Below are 21,117 nucleotides of genomic sequence, written 5' to 3' on the forward strand. Positions count from 1 at the left end.
CTTTACAGTCCCTTGTCCATGATGGATCCTCTTTAGGCACCCCATGAAGAAGGCTTCCAATTTCTCCTCTGCAGCAGCTTCTTTTTTTAGTGTATTCTTGAATTAAAACCCAGAAATCTAACTAGCTCTAGTAATGCTGAGAAGTTGATGGAGTTTTTGATGCAGGTGAAATGGGAAATAACATTTAAACCAGCCCACAGTTCATTTTGCCAGGCCACACAGTCCCCAAGTCTGCCCATGCTACATGTTTTGACTATAATCTCCTTATCTTTGTGGTTTTTTGATAGCATGTTCAACGAGGAGCAAACTGCACTAAGTACAGTAGTTCTTGAAGTGCTGAGTAACACTGAACTATGAACTTCTTTTTGGCTCTCAGGAGAGGCCAGTGCCAGTTACTGGCAGAACCAGCCAGCAACAGCAATATCTGGTGCCAGTCAACTGCACATCCAATCTTTGCTTTCAGTGGAAGAACATCCAAGTCCAGGATAAAGAAGGGAGCATAGAAAGCACACTAAATCACAAAATAACTAGGTTGGAAGAGCCCTCCAAGATCATCAGTCCAACCCATGCCCTAACACCTCAGCTAGACTGTGGCACCAAGTGCCGTATCCAGTCTTTTCTTAAATACATCCAGGGATGGTGACTCCACCACCTCCCCAGGCAAAGCATTCCAATACTTTATTATTCTTTCTGTGAAAAACTTCTTCCTAATATCCAAACTATAACTCCCTTGGTGCAGCTTGAGAATGATGAAGGCTAAGGACTGTGATGGACACAGAGCAGCCATCCTTCAATTCTGATACCACCTGCTAGGAAATTTGATCAGTGCAGGTTTTCTGACTGTCCAAAAGGACTTTTGTTTTTCCATTTCTGCCTCTCTGTATGGCATGAGTTCCTCCATGGAGGAACATGAAGGCTACCTCACTGCACAGACATCCTTTTGCTTCCTCCCAGTTCACACACCCTTGATATTTCTATGTACAGGCATAAACAACATCAAGTATTTTCTACTAAGAAAAATTATCTGGATTAAGAAAGTGAGGGTGGGGGGAAATATGAGGAGAAGGAGCAGACACCAGATGGGCAGCACCAGCCCATTTGGGCTCTCTCACATCTAGACTTGGATAACCAGACATGGAAGGGTGGACAGAAAGGATTATGACCTGCCAACCCAAAACACAGAACTAAAATCTTTGTTTATTTTCACAGGTCAGACCTAGAGCTCAAAAACATCTCAGTTTCTGTTTAACCACTTGCATTTAACCCCAGCTTTCTCTTATCCATCTCAGATCCACCTCCAAGGTCACTCCTCATCATAATCTCCTGCCTTTTGTGTAAGATTAATGCTCCCCCCACCAATGCAAAAGAGAGAAATAGTGATTGGGATGAGAAAGGAAAACGTGCACATCCCTATGTATATGTACCTTATTGACATATGAAGAAGGTTGTTTAGCCATCCAAGCAGGATGTTATTATCTGGGTCTGTTTTGCCTTGCTTCTGAAATGCTACATGCTCCTCATCAATACAGCCATGAAGGGCCAGGTAAAGGGTCAGACTGCAAGTTTTCACTGCTCCAGGAAAAGAGCCCTATGACTCCTCAGCTGCTTAACACCATAAATAGCCATTAAACAGGCCTCAATTTACCATCTGTTTGCTATTTATACCACCACCAGTGCTAGCATCTGCTACAGCATAATCACCTGTTTGTTACAGCTCAACCTCAGAAGGAAGGGCTGAAGTGACATTTGTTTCTTGAGCTTCTCATAAGGTGCACTATATTCCCTCCTACACCCACCTAGACAAAAGCAATTTCCCACCCAATTTATGTGTGTTCAGATGTGCTACACTTGCACAACCTTGGGCTTTATGTTGCATGGAGAGCAAACTGTGTGACTCCTCCACAAAACAGCCACAGGACCAGCTGCTGGCCAGAACATGCCATGGCTTTAGGTTGCTGGCACATTTCCAGGCTACATGAGTATGGAAGTGAGAAACACCAAAGGAAATAAGGACACAGGTGACTAAACAAAGATATCAGCTACCCTGTACTCCTTTGTCTGCCACTGTGAAAAAACCAAGAACCCCTAAACTGTGAGCAGAGAGAAAATAAGCCTCTTTTAACTTCACTATTAAAGTAGACATCTGAAATAATGTAGACTTCTAACTTGTAAGAAATTCTCTCTCCTGCATCGGGAGAAAATCTGAGCCAAGAGGCTCGGCTGCAGTCACCAATATTACAGATTAAGAGAATTAGGTGAATCCCACCCACCTTGCCTGGTGCATTATACCACAGTGTATTTTAGATTGCTCATTGGCAGTCAGATGTTTTAGCACAAATACAATATTCTTCAGAGGATGGTATTTCTGATTAGGCAGGTGATGATATTAATTTCAGTCTAAGTGAAATGACCAGGGAGTCCACAGTAAAGTTATCCTCCCCTAATAATAAAACGACAGCAGAGCCATAACAATTCTTCAGCATCTACCAGGTACTTTCAAAGGTCCCAAATTCAGCAGATTGGGCAGAGACAGAGTCACCAAAGCATCTCTGCTTTCCCTGGGTTCTTGGGGGGCAACTGTCAGGGCATTGCTTCCTTCCAAGTTCTGTTTAGTCACCCTATCCATGCATGCCAGCCCTACTGGTTCATGCCTAAAAAGCAGCTGGAACACAAAGGAATCTGGCAGAAATTGTACCAGCTAACCCCAAAGGGAAGTTGAGTCTGCCTCTGAGCTCAGCACAGACCTGGAACTAAAGTTATACCTTTTGTAGTTCCTCAAAGTCCAAGCAAGCATCCCCCTCATCCAAGGACTTGCTGGTTCTGGTTTGGGTTTTGTCTTTTAATCAATTCTGCCCTTGCTGTGTGAGTTCCCATCTCTGTGATGGAGATCTCTGCGGGGCTCTGCCCACTTTTATTACCAGCAGAATAGGCCATTGTCACACAATCTACATAGGGACTATATTTGGACAGGTCACAATGGCCCATTTAGAATGTTTTACACTTCAGTCTCCTCTGATGCCTTTCTATCCCTGTAACTCCAACTATGGATTTTTCAAAACAACAAATCTTGGTTCCTTGAAGGACAATTTTGAGAACTGGGGCAATATGCAACCAAAACAGAGCGATGGAAACCAGGAGATTTGGTGTTTAAACAAGAATCCTGCTGCTCTTCACATACCTATTTTCTCTCTCTGTCAAAATCTGAATTGACAAAAAGCAGCTGAGAGTCCTTGCTACCACGGCAGTTTTTCATCACTCTGCAAGACTCAGCCCAATGTAAAGAAATCATTTTTTTTTATTTCCAGCTTCAGGCAGTTTGAAGCTTGAATACAAAAGAAAATGCAGCAAATCAAAAACAGAGAAAAGAAATGCGTATTTGTATGTCTTTATAGCTTCTAATTAGTTTTGTAATATTCATACAATACCTAAAAAGCATTGACAGATCTCTTTCTGAAGATAAAAATAATAATTAAGTAAAAACACATTCATATTGAACAGATATGTTCCCATCTAGACATCTGTTTGAGGGAAAACTGAGGATTCATTTTGAATAATAGATTTGCTGGTCACTTGTCGCTCAGGGGCACACTAGCAAATCTAGCAAAGCCCAAGCTTCAGAACCCACACATTACTCATAGAATAATTTTCCCTTGTAACAAACAAACAAACACAAAAGCAAACAAGCCTTGACTTTACTATTAAAAGTCTTGAAAGCAGCACCATATCTTCTGGTCAGCTGGTTTTATGATCAATAGCTCTAGAGCATAAAATGGTTCGGTTGTTAATCCAAGCCCTTTATGGAAGAGCAGAATTTGTGCTAACAGGCACCCAGGACATGTGTTCACATGCACATACAATTTTAACGTTAAGTGCTAATGCAAGAATCAATATTTTCAGCCTAGCTAAACGTGTGTGTGTATGCATCACAGCAGAGCCAGCAGCGTGGTTTTGCTGCCATCAAGTGGACACACATTGCTGAACTGGAAATATCTTTCTAGACCAGTAAAGATAACAGTCTTTCAGGGCTGTACTAAAGTTGTTTTTTTTTTTTAACACCATGCTGAAAAATGTCTGCATTATACAGCTAGAAAATTATTAGTATGCAAATTATTTGGGCAGATTTTACTGTAAACGCTCCCAGGTTCTCTGGCAACCTTGAGTTGCTATAATAACATGGGAAAAATCTGTTTGTGCACTTCTCAGATATATGACTATGTCCTATTTAAAATCTCAGACTATATCAGATTCGTGGAAGTCCCAGTGGTAAAAAAAGGGACTTGAGGTCCTTTCAAATTGGCACTGAGAATGAGGCTTTAAGGAGTGCCCTTTTGATGGCACAATAAAGATTTTTCACTATCTACAAGTTGATAGAAAACCATTAAAAGTGCATAAAAGCTGCAGGTGAAAAGTTAATTTATGGTCCAAAAGTTTAGTTCTAGTAAGCATGCTCTACTTCATACAATTTTTTTGATTCTTCACAGCACTTTTTTCTGGCATTCTACAGCAAAGTTTATCAAGCTTCTGTCTTTGCAGCCAATTCCCACTGAGCAAAAAAAAAAATGTAGCTCGCTGAAACATGATGGTTCTTTTCTTAGCCCGAAAATGTTGCTTAAATCACTGTTCCAATTTTTCAGAATAAAGGAATTCTATACTTTTTACAATATTTATTTCTCAGGTAAGATAAATTAAATATATTTTAATTGTTTAAAAGGAAATAACCTATTTTTTACCTCCATTCGAAAAGCTATTTTCTATATATTAGTGAAATATGGAGTATGTTTTCTACTGCTTTTTATACAGTGTTCTTACTAAAAAAAAAAATAGTAAATAATTTAAAAGTGGAGCTGCAGACAATACTCCCCTCTAGGGGCAGAAACAGAATTTGCAGCATTCCATTCAGGAGTGCATCATTCGTAAATCACATTAGTGAAATAAAACTAATAGGTCCTCCCAAGTGAAAGACAACCAGAATTATTGTCATTCCCCACAGAGAACACTGCTGTCTGTGAAATCTGTCAAGGGGACATGTTGTTTTCCTATACTCACACAGAAGGGCTTTAATGCCACACATATACAGAAGCACATTTATCAGATTTCCTTAGCAACACACTTCCCATCAACTTCTGACCCAGACAACACAGCATCAAAGGCAATACGAGAGCCATGCATCTCCCTTTGTAAGTAAACACGTGTGTCATGGAAATGTATGTCCTGACAAGTGCTAAAGCTGGAAGTCTGCTCAGCTGATCATATTTAGTATATTTGGAAGTGAAATAGCATGGAAGGTCAGCATTGGCTTGGCTGCTTTCCTCCCCTTCATTCAGGCAGCCAGATGCAAGGTAGCAAAAGCAATTCAGGCATCTCTGTCAATGACAGAGGGTCCAATCCTCCCCACACAGAATACTCCTACGTACAGTCTGGGAAGCTCGCAATTCCTCCTTGGAAACGAGGAGATGCAGAGCTAACAGAGGGCTGTCTACACATCCCCAGATCCTGAGAACTGAGTAAGCCTGATGGGAGCTACAGGAACTGGAGCTCAAGCCTCAGCTGAAACTCAGTCCTTCACAAGGCACCACCACTGAGACAAGCAGCTCCCCCTCAAAAAAGCCCAGCACTGTCTGTCTTCTCAAGGAAAGCCATCCTGGGTAACTCTGCTAGCTGTCACCTTTGTTAGGACACTCAGGGAAGCTGAAGGGGCTGGCTGCTTGTCACAGTCACCTCTGAACAGGCTGGGAGGGGATCCTCAAGCCACCCTGCAGCACAGAATGGCTCTGCTTCTGAAGGAACATAGCTCCATGCATGTTATAAAAGCAGGCTCCTGACTCATGTTTAAGCAGAAGAGCATAGACTTTAAAGCTATTACTTGTAACAGCAGAAAGCAATCTGACTTAAAAGCTTTGCACTCTATTTCTTATCACATATGTTAGTAGAAATGGTTAGTAGAAATTTTATTTCCACAGACAGTATTCTAACAACAACAAAAAAAAAATAGTGCGTGTTTTTTCAGGTTACAAAAGCATTCTGTTTTTTCTGTATTCTACAAAATCATCCATCCCAAAAAAATCAAGGCATGAGGAGCTGAGTGGGATGATGAGAAAAGTCTGTGTCACATCCATATTTTTCTCCAGCTGCATATGCTGAGCTTTTCCTCAGTAGGGTACCTGTGGCACCTGGCAATACTGTGCCATTTTCACCAGAGAGACACCTTGACAGAGTAGCTCAGGTTCAGTGATGAGCTCACCTAGGTCTAGTTCACCCAGGTGTCACTCTGCTAGCTGTGGTGACTTGGCTTCTCATCTCATGAATCAGAATTGCACTGCATTTGTTTAACACTGCAAAAAACAGTGCTTGCATGGAAATTGTGCAATCTTCCCCACAACGTAATGTTTTGCTCCAGGCTGAATGTGAGTCTGACCTGGACTTTACTTGCACAAGTAATTTACAGATAATTGGGAATTGCCACTGCTGCAGTCTCTGAAGTGTCCATGCAGTAGTGATACTGGTTTTAAGGCTGGCATTACTAAATTTTTTTTGGTGAAGTTTCTCTGATAGTTGTTTGGACTTTTAAGAGTATCCATAAATCCTCACATGTTTTGGTTTATTATTGTGGTGATCACTAATTTGGAGCTAGTAAGAACAGCAACACACGTAGTAAAAGAGAAAATTAGGATTTTTTTCCTTCTTTTAAACATGACTTCCATCATATCGAATTCTTTTTAGTACTAATGCAGTTACAACTGGGATGGTCTGAAGCTGTAAGGACATACATAAGGATACCCTGTATCTCCTTTTACTTCCAGAAGAAGGGATTTAAGACTAGGCTCAAAAAAAATCAAACATGTCTGAAAGACCTGAAGTAAAACCTGAGAAGCTCCAGGTCCCTGTGTACAGAAGCATAACCCTCTTGAGCCTCAAGAAGTCCTAACCTCTAGGCCCATGACAGAGCTTGGGACTCCAAGTGTGCAGGAACTGTGAGGTCCCACAGCAGGACACAGCACCGACCAGGACTCGGCTTCCCACACATGGCTGGGGATTTCCTGCTGAATACCCAGTCACCTCAGTGCCCAACTTCAGGCTCCTGACCACTCTGCTGGGTCCCAGGCACCACTCTGGGCTTGTTTATGGAAAGTTTAGAATAACCCTTTGTTGCTCAGTAGGTTTCTAATTTTATCTCTTTTTCAAGTTGTCCATATGACTATGGCCTTGGAGAAAATCCCATTGAAGATGGACAGCAGTCTCAATTACTGCAGGCTAATTACCTTTGATGAGCAAATTGCCATACACTGATGTGGGATTTGTCCTGAAAAGAATTTCAGACACCTAAAATCATTAATGTTATATCTTCTATCTACGTTATGCAATGATGATTCTTGGCAGGATACTCAAATCAGAAGAGGAGTATAACTCTGAAGATTTGAGACATCCATTTGCTTCTCTGTAATATAATGTCCCAGCTTTGTTTGCAGGATTGCACTTGCTAAAGCAGCTTTACAGTGCTGCTAGCTTATGTCATTTATCCCTATGACCATTTGCCTTTCAGCACTATTAGTCAAATTAATAAAAACAATATAACAAAAGCTCCAAGGGTTCAAGATGTACTGCCCCAGAAAAAAAAAATCTCAGTTTCTGGTCTTGGATACTGTTCTCCTGCAGTCTGCACTACAGCTGTGAACACAAACAGTAAGAGAGAACAGATCATCATAAAAAAGCTGAACTGAATCATCAAATCTGTTGAGAATATGCTCTCCATTTAATCAAAAGAAATAGTTAAGCACTAGCGCTATTCAGAAGCTACAAATTAATTTGTACTTGAAGGCTACAATTATATTTTCCATTTTTCTTGATATTCACACAAATGTACGTGAAAGATGGCTCTACTGGAATGGAGAAAGTGATGCTCCCCACAAGTAACTGCAGTTATCTGGGAATCAGCATCCAAAGAAATCAACCCTGGCTATTACCTCATGGTATACAGCAGAGTGCCATCATCCTCCAGGCGCAGAAGTTTGTTTGGGGTTGTCATGTTGTGAGCAATAGACTTTTTGCCATTGTGGAAGAAAGTGTCTGGGGTCCAAATCTTGCTGGCGAGCAAGTTGTTGAGAGGGAGGCGTTGCATAGGTCCTTTGAATCGCAGCCTTTCATCCTTCCAGCTTTGTCGGAAAAAAACGTCAATGGTGTATTCCTGGCACAAAGAAACACTCGAGGTATTGCAGCATCTGAATAGGAGCCATGGCTCCAAAAATGACTGAGCAAAGTAAATACAACCGAGTTGGCAGCCACATGCTAACTTACCATTTCTGTGTCTGACACAGGACCAAAACTGGTAACATAGATGTCTGTTTTCACCTGAGTTATTCTCTCTGTAATAAACACAGGCTTCACATTAGTAATTGCTTTAAAATGCAAATACCTACTGGCAATGCTTTTTTCTGTTTACTCCTGAATCACTCAAAAATCCCCAAAAGATTGAAATTAAGAGTATGCTTAAGGAGGCATTTCACCCTGGATCATATGCAGTTGTTGACCTTTGGGACTCCAGGCTTTGTTCTTACAATTAAAAAGCAACTGGCCCTTCAAGGGTGCATTTCCTCTGACTGGCATGTTTTGATCATAGAAACACAGAATGCTTTGGGCTGCAAGGGACTTTAAAGATCATCTAGTTTCAACCCCCTGCCATGGGCAGGGACGCCCTTGACTAGATCACGTTGCTCAGAGCCCCATCTAACCTGGCCATGACCACTTCTAGGGATGGGGTATCCATAGCTTCTTTGGGAAACCTGTTCCAGTGCCTCACCACCCTCTAGGTAAAAAAATTTCTTCCTAATACCTAATCTAAACCTACTCTCCTCCAGTTTAAAACCATTACCCCTCATTCTATCACTGCACTCCCTGATAAAGGGTCCCTCTCAGCTTTCTTCTAAGCACCTTTAAGAAATGGAAGGTTTCTATGTCTCCCCAGAGCTTTCTCTCATTGTGTCTTCACAGGAGAGGTACTCCAGCCTTCTCATCATCTTGGTAGCGCCCTCTGGACTCGCTCCAACGGGTCCTTCTTATGCTGGGATTCCAGAGCAGGACATAGTGCTCACAAAAGCAGAGGGGAAGAATCTCCTCCCTCAACTTGCTGGCCACTCTTCTTTTGAATGCATCCCAGTATGTGATTGGCTTTCTGGGCTGTCAGTGCACATTGCCAGCATTTACAAAATACCTACCATAGGATGAGATGCAGTGTATCTTGGAAGGACCTACTCCCCTCTGCTGGCTTTTGTGATCTGCCTGATTTCAGACATCTATCAGAGATGTCCAAAGTTAGGTCAAATTAGTTCTCCTCTCAAGTCTCTAAGTCCTTCTGGCATCTTTTCAAATCCAGGTCTCATTTAATTTAAGGGCAGAAATTTCAGAAGATTGTTATATAAGATAAAAAGCATCGAGCCCTATTTTCAAGCATCTCTATGTAAAGTGAGAGGAGAAGGAGAGAAAGGGATGAAAGCAATGTGTTGGTCTCACAAGAGAGGAAGGGGTGGGGGTAGCCAGATTAAAAAAGGGCCAGGAAGAAACATAACAGATGGTTTACACATGGGTAGAAAATGAGAGAAATCTGGGGGAAAGAGAGCTGAAGGAGGGCTCAACAAGGTTAGGATGGCAACCACTATTCACACTCTATGGTTTTAAAATAGCTGCTGTAGAGGTTATCAAAAAGACATATCAATACAGATTTACTGTACTTGTCTAAATATGGTTTGGGGATCTGTTTTTAAAAAGAGGTATGTATTACCAACATAATTTTATCCAGGCTGACCAGTAAGGGAATCTTGCAGCAACCTGCTAGCATAATGACTTGCTCACCTTACAAAGTACCAGAAAGGAAAACCCAAACTGTATTCAATTATAGAAAAAAATGTATCACAAATGCTCTCCTAAGACAACCTCAGATGACCTGAGTAACTGAAAGAACACGACTTTCAGTCATCTTTTTCTTGTGCCTCATTTGCTAAGAGACAGAACTGCATTCTGGACTTAGTTTAGTTAATCAAGCACAGATGGCTAAGAGCAGGTACCCACTTGAGAAGGCACCATGTGGACAATGGTCCTGTCCAGCTGAGGCACTATCCTACCTCCCAGTCCTGGGCGCAGTCTGTTGTCGTAGCCGTCCAGCAGACCATCCAAGATCCTGGTGAATATGGTGATGTTATCATTGGCCTCCTCCTTTACTGATGGTGTTGGCGTTTGTGAAAAGCTGGTTCATGCAAACAAAAGGAAACGTGTCAAAAGCCATGCTGGTTTCAAGGGGCTTCAGTCTTAAGGGAACACTGAGGTTCTGCCCTGTCCTGCTGCTCCTGAAAAGCACAGGGAGCTGCAGCCATTTATTTCTTCATTAATACCAACTTGTAAATAGATCTCCCTGGAGGGGGACCCAAAGAAGAACCCATGCCATGGAGCTAAAACCCTGGGATGCAGGATACCTGAGTCCTTTGATCTTTGCCTGTGATGCACAGGTAGATCCCTGTCCCCTGTGCTGCCCCTTCCCACATCAGCCCCACCACCTCCCCAGTGCTGGCATGGCTCCATCTCAGCCATGAGCAAGGTCAGCTTGCAGCACTGGCAAAAACTGTTGCTGATTTTCCCCAGGTTAGCTCACCATTTCTTGGGAACTACATGAGAATCATAGGTTTGCCTGGGGATGCACCTTCAAGTATGCTTGAAGGTGCTGTTCAATCTTTAAATGCCAAACAGCTTCTGGCTTTCAAAGTTTCTATAATTTATTGCCAGAACAAAGGATGAACTGTGACCTTATTTGAGGATAACAAACTCCCACTACATTCAAAAATCCCACTGGGGTATCACTGGGGTATCTGAAAAACATACTGCTGTACAGAAAACACAGTTCTTCACTCCTCCTCTCTCTTATGCATAAATTAGTTCTCCCTTGTAGTATGCAAATAACAGCAACGTGTAGTGGGCCTCATTCTGTATCTTTTGGGCCAGATTTGTTTTTATTCCAAACTATTTTTTATTTCATCACTTTATCCATGGCTCAGACCTAGGAAGCTGTTCACAGCACAACTAACAACCCGCATTTTTAAATCTGTTTGATTTTCATTTAAAGACGCTTAGGAGAATCCCCTGCTTATTAAGGCTTCTGCTTACCTAAAGAATAGACATGGGAGATTATCCACAAGCATGCTTCACCTGCAGCAATGAGCATCTCTTAAGTCAGCTCACACTAGGTGCTTATTCATGATTCAGCCTCTGCTGAGATCTCCAGCAAAGGTTCCAGCTGTGACAGGACACATGGCCTGTACCCCACCAGCAGGCAGGAACAGCTTACACTCAGCAACCTGAGCTCCATGGGAGACAGTCATCCAGAGATAAATAAATAAATAAATAAATAAAATAATCTATGTTTATTTGCTACCAGTCCCCAGGGAAATAAATCAGTAAATACACAGAGAAGCTCAGAGTATCTCTCTGAATAGCTTTCCTTGCAGAATGCTTGTAGCACGTGTTTGCCTTACCTAATGGAATAGGACTCTTACAAAGAAAGACAAAGGGACCTCAACCTGGTTTTACCTGCAGAAGGTTTCCACTAATGAGACCTCATTGACACCCCTGCAATGCATCTGGAAGTTTTAGTGACACCAGACCTAGCTCAGAACAAGCTACTCTCAGTCATGTATCCCCTCACAGACCCAGGGACCCCCAATCCTGTGCTCATTCCCTTTACAGTTTGCTTGCTTCTGCTGAAAAAGAAAAGGATTGCAAAGCCTCTCAGGACACAGGAGTAAGGTCAAGTCGAGGGAGCACAGGTGTGATTCCCTGAAACATCAAAGCCCATGAAAATGTCTAGTAGAGGAGGTTTCTTATGGCCTAAGTGCAGCTGACACTGCTGCAACCCTCAGCAAGCTTCACACTGCAGAGCCCAAGGCCACCAAGGATCTCTCCTTGCTGCAGGTGGTGGCACAGTCACAAATCTTACCTATTTTTCATCTCCATGGTCAAAAGACCAAATTAATTCTGTTTTCTATGGTATGACCACAACCTCTAGTGAGCAACTGAGGCAGACAAGGAAGACTTTGCAGACAAGATGCAAACTGACTACAGAAACATTAGATATGTTTTCAGGCTGGACCATTCCAGAAAAAACTGACTTTTTTGTCAATTGTAATTGAAGGAATTCACTATTTAAAAGTGAATATTCACAAGTAGCAGCCCAACAAATCCAAACAGGAGATAGAACTTAGAGGTTTTCTTTAAATGCAGCAACCACAACTAATGCTTTGATAGATTCCTAGTATAAAGCATGAAAATCCAGTACACCTAGAATACTATTTTTGACTTTTCTCATCTATTTTATCTTTTCTTTTTCATAAGAAAGAGATATGCATCATGCTGTCTGCCTGCTACACCGCATCAGCGTAGGAACCCATTTTCATTTTCCACTGCGTCTGACAAAGAAGCAGGGAGATCAAACTTCATTTCATTCCTACAAGTTTCATGAGAAGCTGTGACTAGACAAGGGGAGTGCAATCTAAATTAGTGCCTCATTAGGTAAAAATGTGAGGTTAGCAGTCATCTATTCCCTCTGGCTCACTGACTGGGTCACTCAGTATGCATGCAGCTCAGAAACAGCCTCAGCAAGACCAGCCCCCCTCTTCTCTGACAATTAAGAGATATGGAGGAGACTTGCAGGGTCATTATGAAAGATCTTGGGAGAAAAAGACAGTAGAGGTAAAATGCAGGTGTTGCAATGGGAGACAGGAATAAGGGATATCAAATGTGGAGCTGGGATTATTGCAAAGATACGGTGCTTGGGGCACAGGACACAAAGCTTCACTACCTTCTCTGCTCATGAAAAAGCTTGTTATTTTTAGTGCTTATGGCTGAATTCAAAGCCAATTGAACTCTGAGGGAGGATTTCCATTGAACTATTTTTGTGGGGATGGGACAAAATATACTTGCTTCTCCCAACTGCTCCTCTCAATCTAACAAGAGTAATTGATGCTAGTTCTTTCTATCTCAGCTATGCATGACTTTCACAGGAATAGTACATACACCCCATATACTGAAATATTTTTATTTCTTCTCAACAAAAGCTAATTAATAGAGGAAAAAATTGCAGAAACAACTATGGGGAAGACTAGTAAAAAGTCTGCACTTCTGCAGAACTGCAATCCAATTTAGATTTGGCAGATCACTTCACCCAAAAAAGATGGCATCTGATTCTGAATTTCAGTGAAATGCCAGTATTATGTGAAGTTGCACTTGTAGATGGATTGCTGTTTGCTCTTACGTAAGTGTGACTTTTTCTCTCTTAACAGAAAGTTAGAGTTTAATATCTGTTATTGAGAATGCTGGTGAAATGCATGTTTTGGAGTAAGGGCTGAGATTGTCGTGACATGTAAAAAGACATGTCAACTCTACTTGCAAAGTTATGTGCATATATTAGATACTGTATAGCTCAATGATTAGAGAGAAATAGCTACCTACCCTAAGCTAATTATTTTCACACAGCTAAGGATTAGGCTTTATCAACATATTAGTGGGTAAGCACATTATTGCCTCTCTGCAGTGAAAAATGTTTTTATAGCAGAAATTTTCAGTTAGGGATAAAAATAAACATTGAAAAGAGTCTTAGGGAAATGCTAAGAAAATTCAGAGATAATTGCATTTAAAGCTCATTATTGAACATAAACTAAACCAACCAGGAATACTTTTCATCACATTTATTTAATATTGCAATTTCAGGGTAACTGAAAAAATCAGAAGCCACAGAAGGGGCCCATCAGTGTAAAATGTAATAACTCTCTAAAGAAGCCCAGCTACCTCTTCTGAGGACTTAATCATTTACCACTTTAAACATCATTGTCTTTCTTGCCATCTAGTCAAAATTACGGCAGGTACTTTTCATAGCTTAGTTGTAATAAGAGGAAAATGTATGGTAGATATTTAATGATTTTCCCAAAACTTCTTTTAAAAAGAAAAACAAGAATTTCTGAAAAAATAACTGAAGAATATTTTACTACTGAAAGATAAATTTTAATTCTCTTTTAAGAGTAGTTTTTCCAATAACTTGCTTTAATAAGATTGCAATTATATCTGAACTTCAGACAAATTAACAGTTTGTGTAAGACACTGGAGAAGGCAAACCTTTGGATAAGGCTAGCTGGCCAAACATCAAAGGAAATAGATTTACTTTTCTAAGTTAGCTTTTTGCCACCCCTTCCGTATGAGATCTAAAAATGTTGATTTTGTGAATTCGTGCACTGAAAACTCAATTCTTTCACATCAGAACATAGGACTGACTAAAATGATGACACTTTAAAACCATTCTCAGATTTTTAAAAAATAATTTAATTCTTTTATTTAGCAAGCGCAGTGTTTTACTATCTTCTAGGAAGACGCAATTTGTGAGCAGTGCAGTGAAAGCCTGTTTCTCACAGGGTGACATCTTACAGTCCTCCCCTCCAACATCCTCATGCCCTTTTTGAAGTCCTGAACTGATTTTAGAGCCATTTAACACCTCCCAGTGCTCTCAGCTGTCCAGCCACTGACCTGCAGCTTCACTGGGAGGCACGGTGTGCCAGGGCTTCTCCTGCACCAGGATGAGCTGATGGCCTGAGGGACACTCCTGCTCTTTGGCCAGCTGGCAGGCCAGAGATGCTGAACCCATTCAGCGGGGGCTCACACTGATACCTCTCTGCCTCCTGCAAGCAGTTCTAGACAGCAATTTAGTTTTCTAGTTATTTAAATTGTCTAATGGGTTCAAAAAGCTATCTGGTGATACGGAGAATGAAAGGAAGACAGAATAAAAAAATAAACAGACAAGCATGACTGCATAAGGATATGATAATTCTTACAAAATTAGTCTTTAAATCTATGAGGAAGAACTCCCTAGCATCACAAGTACTTGGAATGAGGTGTCCCAGCAGAACTAACTGCTTAGGGCTGCAGAGACTAAATAGAAATAACAGCCTGAAGGAGAGGTATGTTTTGCCTAAATAGCAGGATTATGGTCTTAGCAATAAGTGCTGTGAGCTGGAAAAGAAGTATGTGAAACTACAGGCACACCACGGACTGAGCTCTTCAGAGTGTACAGAGAAATACTAAGTTGGCTACACATCATTGGGATCTTCTGCTCACTGTGTTTCTGCTATGATAAATATTACTAGCAGATGGCAACTGTACCATGGGTACATGAACAATGTCTATCCCTGTTGGTTCTGGCTCAGATTTCTGAAATTGCACGTCCACAATGCAAACACATCAGGACTGTGCATCACCAGTGTGACCCCATGGATGGCCTGGGACTTGCAAAGTAAGAGCTGGCCAGCTTGGAGCCAGCCATGGGCTACCTCATTTCAGGGAGATCTGTGTGCAAGCAGCCACACATGGCACCAGCCCTCACTGGGCTGCTACTACCTGGGCACCCCGAGAGCCCACAGGGAGTGTTTAATCTCACCTGAAAATACTCTTCGTGATTTTATTTTACTTTGAATCATTCTCCAAGTTTATTACTAATGTTTACTTTTGAGACAATTGTGAGCTAACTTGAATTGGTTAAGTAAAACACCCTAACTTGCTAGGGTTACGTATATAATGCTAGGGTTAGGTATATAATGCTAGGTATACAATGTTAGATATATAATGCTAGAGCATTATATACAAGATTTCAAGCAGGCTTGAAAAAGCTTTGACTCGTGCTGGACTGTTTCTGCAGAAGTAGATTCATAAAACTGTAAACCAAAAAGAGAAGGGGAGGGGACTTCAAAACTTCTCGGTTCATCTATATCTTTGAATTTTAATTCAGTGATTTTTTTTCTTTAGATAGCTGCTACCAATTATGTCTACAGTCTTTCTCTACTGCCTACTAATGTGGCTAATTCTCAATAGCCATTATGCATTTATGTTAAACATTAATCAGTCTTTTGCTGAGATTTTTCAAGCAGCCTAGTAGCTTGAGATACATAACTTCTGTTTATGTTACCAGGCATTATGCATCAAAATCCCCTAAGGTGGCTTTGGCTATATCAGCAAAAACCGTATTTATGATTTAATATAAATATGGAACAACTATGGAGAGCTGTAGAAAAATGTCTGCCTTCATCTGTAATGCCCTACAGTATTTTGATTTTTAATTTGTGCTCCTTTGACCAATCACTTTTTTCTAGCACGTTGCAAAACTCACTGCAATATAACAGTGAAGCAGAAACATGGATGAAGCTAATAAAGAACCTGGTAGCAACAGCAAGTGTTACCAGTATTAGATTCCTGCAGTTACTAACAGCAGCCCACATGTTAATTGTACTGCTCCGTCCTGAAGAGTCAGTCCCAAAGCACTTAGCAAATTACACTCTGAAACTGCTTCTGCCTCTGAAGCAGAAGCGCTGGAGCATCCTGTCTTTTGAGCAGGGTCAAAATTCAGCCCTAAGGCAGTGTGTGAATGGTGCAGTGAATTGGAGCTGCTTATCTCTGCAGGCCTGGACTAAAATTACTAGATCAGAAATGGGGGGCGAGGGGGGCGGGGTGGGGGAATTTACATTATGATCTCATTGTAGTGCACAGAAGCTTTTTCACTAACTTGCAGAAAACAAGTGTCCTAGTTTCCTCTAACTGTCCCATTTTGGTTATCTGCCAGGTTACAGGTCACAATCATTTCTGCCTGGGACTTTGATTCAGTATTTGCTTTGGAGTCAAAAGGGAGTTAAACCATCTAAGTTTTGGGTTGTTTGATTTTGGGGGTTTTTGCATCCTTGTCTATCTATTCTTCTGTTAGAGGAGAAACACACTTAAAAGACCCACACATCAAGCAGCTCACATGCAACTACTGCAATGTGCTGCCTTCTGCAGGGATGATGAACAACCTAGAAGGACTTAAAGTTATAGTCACCAAGATTTTTCAATGTGGAAATACTTTGTCAAACTATAATAATGTAAAGACAAGTTTAAAGTGAGCCCGCTTAAATTCTGTTACAAAATGCTGAGAGACTTCTGCCTTAGACCATGGTCAAAGAAGGACCAGGATTTTCCAAAGTGAATAAACGAGTGTGCAGCTCTTTGCATCCTTTGTAGAGGGAAGTCCTACAACTGTTCACATAAATCTCTGAGGTTACAGGCTTCTGCCTACCTGGGACACGTGCTGGATACCAGGCTAAGCTTTGTTTACAGCATAGACAGTCACCACTCAAAGTTTGGTCTTTCTCCTAGTTCCAATCTGGAACAAATCCATTCGTTTGAAATCAGAAACTGATTTGCATCTCCATTTTATATCTTCTCATAGCAAGGAATTGATGGGTGTGCTTGTGAATCAGCATGTTGGGAGGATTCATTTTTTTTTCTGGTGAAATCATAAATAATTGTTCTCCTCCACAAAGAAGAATCAGCCTACGTTTCCCAAGCACTTGCAAAATGCTTTTTCAAGATTCCATTGTATAGCTCATATTTGGAAAGTTCTTAAGATCTCTGGGTATAGGAAAAACACATGAATAGAGGATTTCTGACCTTATTTTTCATTTTCTGAGACCTACAGTTTGAGGATCTCTTTGATACAGTTTTCAGAATATTACTGTCAGGAAAGCATCCAAAGTAAAAATAAGGAAACGGGATTCCTTCCAAAGCAAAAATCGGGAAACGCGATTTCTAATTATTCTAACAAGTTTCCAACTCAGATATCCTTCTAAGTAATGACTATCTTAGGTCACTCAGGAGGAAGCCTGTACCAGCTAGTAACATGTATCAAGTCTCACTGTTGCAGTTTTGGAGGTATTTTTGCACTGCTGCCTATAACCAGCACCGATGGTGAGAGGGAAGGTGCAAGATCCTCTCGTCACAGACACAGGGGCAGAGGAAACCACAGCCCCTGGCTGCTCTAAGCCCAGGTCAGAGCACTCAGCAGCTGTAGGCCTGTCCTGCGCTCCTTGTGCCCCACAAGCCTTTCCCTATGCCACCGTAGCAGGCATAAAGAAGTGCTACAAGAGAGCAGATCTGAACAGGGGAGCAAACTCTCTTCCCCCTGACACCAGCACCTTCAGATGAAATGCAACGCAGCTTGTTTTGTTCAGCTGCTCTGTACCATAGAGAGCCAAGGTTTCTTATTTCCTTAAAAAAGCCACAGCAGAAATTCAAATGCAACTGGCAACTCACCCGAAGTGGCTGGCTAAACTCATGGAAACGCAGAAGAGGAAGAAGTTTTTGATCATGATAAAGTCAGAGACCATCCCATTGTCCATTCCAGAGGAGAAGAGGAACGCAGGTGGTTGCTTTGGTGAAGGTGCAGCTGTTCACTTTGTTCTTACACTGCAACAATACAAAAAATTGATAAATTATTGCATGGGCAGAGAGCAGGATAGCGGAGTTCAGCTAACACCGCATCTTTTGCTATCTGCGTTTTTCACAAACTTATCTAGGCTTATGTAAACATCAGCTGTTTATGTAAAATTGTGTATCTTCAAGGACACATTTTACCTTCTGCTGTCAGCAAACTGCAAAACAGGAAAAATTCTTTGTGGCCCAGCTTTTCCCGATATACATCTGTGGTATAAGTAACTAAAAAAATAGCCACCGTTTTCCAAATGGCAATTTCAACCCTTTACCTATTTCAACAACTTCCACATGCCTGCAAACCCAGGGCTGTGTGCAGCCTCCGCATCCTCTCCTTCCATCGCAATTTTTTCCCATTAAATACCCAGCTTCCCTTTCCAAAATCCCAGTTGAAATGCCAAGAAACACCTACTGCTTCTTGGAATTCATGCTGCTGATGCACGGCTTAGCAAAAGGAGGGTGGGTTGTTGGGGGGGGAAGGAGGGGGGAAAGGGTAAAAAGTGACCTTCCTCGCAAAGGCACATAAACCTCACGCTAGCACGAAGAACGACAGTAATGTAGCTGCTCCAGCGACTGCTGCTTTTTGGATACCTGCCTCAGCGACCAGATCACCAATTTCAGCATTGTGCACTAACGTTTTCCTCTGTGCCCTATTAAAAACAAACAAAAAACCAAAACCACAACAAAACCCCCCAAAAGCCAACGAAACAAAAAACAAACAACCCACCCGGAACCCAACAAAACCCCCAAAACAACCCCCAAAAACACACCCAGAGGTGAATCGCCTGGATTTTCCACCTGAACCCTGTGCCCCCGTGCTACATCGCTCAGCAACTTGTTCTCCCACCCCGCCGGCGCCGCAAGGCAAAACGCCCGAACCAAAAGCCGCCCCCCGGGGCTCCCCCGCACCGGGTCCCGCTCGCTCCGCACCGGGCACTGCGGGGCCGCCGCTCCCTTCCCGCAGCCCCGGCCCGCCCGCACCTGTCCGGCGACCGCCGCTCACTCTCCGCCGCCGCCCGCGCACTGCGCCCGGGGCGACGCGCTGCGCTCCGCTCCGCTCCGCTCGGCGGCGGGTGGCACCGGACCGCCCGTGCCCGTGCCGTGCCCGCTCCGCCGCTCCCGCCCGCCTCCCCTCCCCGGTCCCCGCGGCACCCCGGGATTGCCCCCGCCCCGCCCGCCGGCCGAAGTTTCCCGCGGCCATGTGCGCGGCGGTGCCCGCAGCCGGGCTTCCCCTCCGCCCTCCGCCTGCCCGGCCGGGCGCGGCGGCCCGGCGCTTACCAGCCGCCGGCGGGGGGACGAGGACGAGGGGGCAGCGCTCGCCCGAAAGTTGCGGAGCGGCAGCGGGAGCGGAGCGGGAGCGGCGGCGCTGCCTCCCGGCCGCTGGCAGGCGCGGCCCCGCCGCAGCGCCGCGCCCGCGCCGCCCCCGCGCGGAGCCCGCGGCCGGGAGCGCGGGGCGCTGAGCGGGGCGCGCCCGGCCCTCGGGCACCCCCGGCACCTCCCGGCCAGGGGCCGCTCCCGCGCCCTCCAGCCCCGGCAGGCTTCAGCGGCACCCCGAGATCCCCCTCTGGTCTCCCGCGAGCAGCCCCCACCGGCGCAAGGTCCCGGCCGGCAGCGACTGTCCTCGGGGAGAGGGAGCCCCTGGCACAGCCCGGCGTGCAGGTGTCGTGTGAGCGTGGGGCAGGGGCAGCCAGCACGGCCCAGGCTTGTCGGTGTATGGGCTCGTCGGTGCATAGGCTCGTTGCACCACACGTGTATTAAGCGTACATATGTATACACACACCCCTACATACCCAGATCTTACCTGTACTCCTCTTCCAGTGGCCCTGACCTAAGCCGTCATAGCTCTTAAATGCTGAAGTGGTACGTTTATATCCACAACATAAACTCTCTTTTTTGCATCCTATTTGACATCCATAGTTTATATATCAATATTGTACATTCCAGGAGATCCGCAATAACTTCGAGTTTTCCTTGTGATTGTGTGCGGTGCTGTTCCTGAAAAAAGGATGCTTTGGTTCACAGCTTCAATGATAGGAGCATTACACCCGCTATATGTTCCAGTCACATATATAATGTACTGCTTGCAGGTGCATTTTGAGCTACATGAAAGATGAAATGAGTGTTGGACAGTCCCAGTTGCTGGGGATTCCTTAGGATTAACACAACGTTTTGCAGCATGTGCATCTTACACGTGATAATATATGATTTCAGCATATACTGCTGTAACTGTATTTCAAAGTAACACTCCAAACTCAGTTATTAAATTATCAGATCTAATGAGGTAGTGCATGTCTTTCAGGCAACGTTATAGATCAATGAAGCACTTGGTTTTTTCCTGTATCCGTATAAAAGCTCTACGGAATTAATCCCTCAATATTGGTTCTGTAGCTCATTGCCACAAAGGGTGCATGTTGAACCCTCTGTGTGTGCCTAGTTCACAGTCTGTACTGTCTGAGCTGAAAACTGGTCCTTGGAATTTTCAGTTTACATTTTTTTCCCACCCCACAAAACCAGAAATGTTGCCCCAGGGAGAATTTTCTATATAAACAATGAATCATTTTTCTACTATCAATCAAGTAGGATTTTCTCGGGCAATTCTTTGTAATTCCTCTCTTCAGCATTCCCTTGAGACCCATCAGGGGTTGGATTAGATAGTTTTTAAAGGTCTCCTTCAACCCGAACCAGTCTGTGGTTCAATGGCTCTATATCTCCTGCTTAGCTGTGTTCGAGTTTTACAGCAGTGATTTATGATCTTGAATGCAGAGCCAATGACATACGTTGTTTCTCGTTGTTCCTTAGTGA

The 21,117-nt window shown here is 43.2% G+C and overlaps 1 protein-coding gene across 5 annotated transcripts in view; it reads right to left on the reverse strand.

Annotated features, from left to right (window-relative positions):
- Positions 1-19,722, reverse strand: part of GABRA5 (gamma-aminobutyric acid type A receptor subunit alpha5) — a 55,860-nt gene extending 36,138 nt beyond the window's left edge. Inside the window, exons 1-6 of one of the 5 annotated variants that reach the window (XM_079316318.1) lie at positions 19,594-19,722; positions 18,911-18,965; positions 18,139-18,291; positions 10,113-10,234; positions 8,293-8,360; positions 7,962-8,182 (exon numbers count right to left, since the gene is read on the reverse strand). In XM_079316318.1, coding sequence (XP_079172444.1) covers positions 7,962-8,182; positions 8,293-8,360; positions 10,113-10,234; positions 18,139-18,224 — 497 coding nt within the window. In that variant the 5' untranslated portion in view covers positions 18,225-18,291; positions 18,911-18,965; positions 19,594-19,722. Of the gene's footprint in view, positions 1-7,961; positions 8,183-8,292; positions 8,361-10,112; positions 10,235-18,138; positions 18,292-18,906; positions 19,050-19,296; positions 19,399-19,593 lie in introns of those variants that run through there. The other 4 variants (XM_079316321.1, XM_079316320.1, XM_079316322.1 and 1 more) reach the window with 4 other exon arrangements.
- Between the last annotated feature and the right edge of the window lie 1,395 nt (positions 19,723-21,117).

This window comes from Erithacus rubecula (genome assembly GCF_903797595.1).
Source record: "Erithacus rubecula genome assembly, chromosome: 1".
In the NCBI taxonomy this organism is placed as follows: domain Eukaryota; kingdom Metazoa; phylum Chordata; class Aves; order Passeriformes; family Muscicapidae; genus Erithacus; species Erithacus rubecula.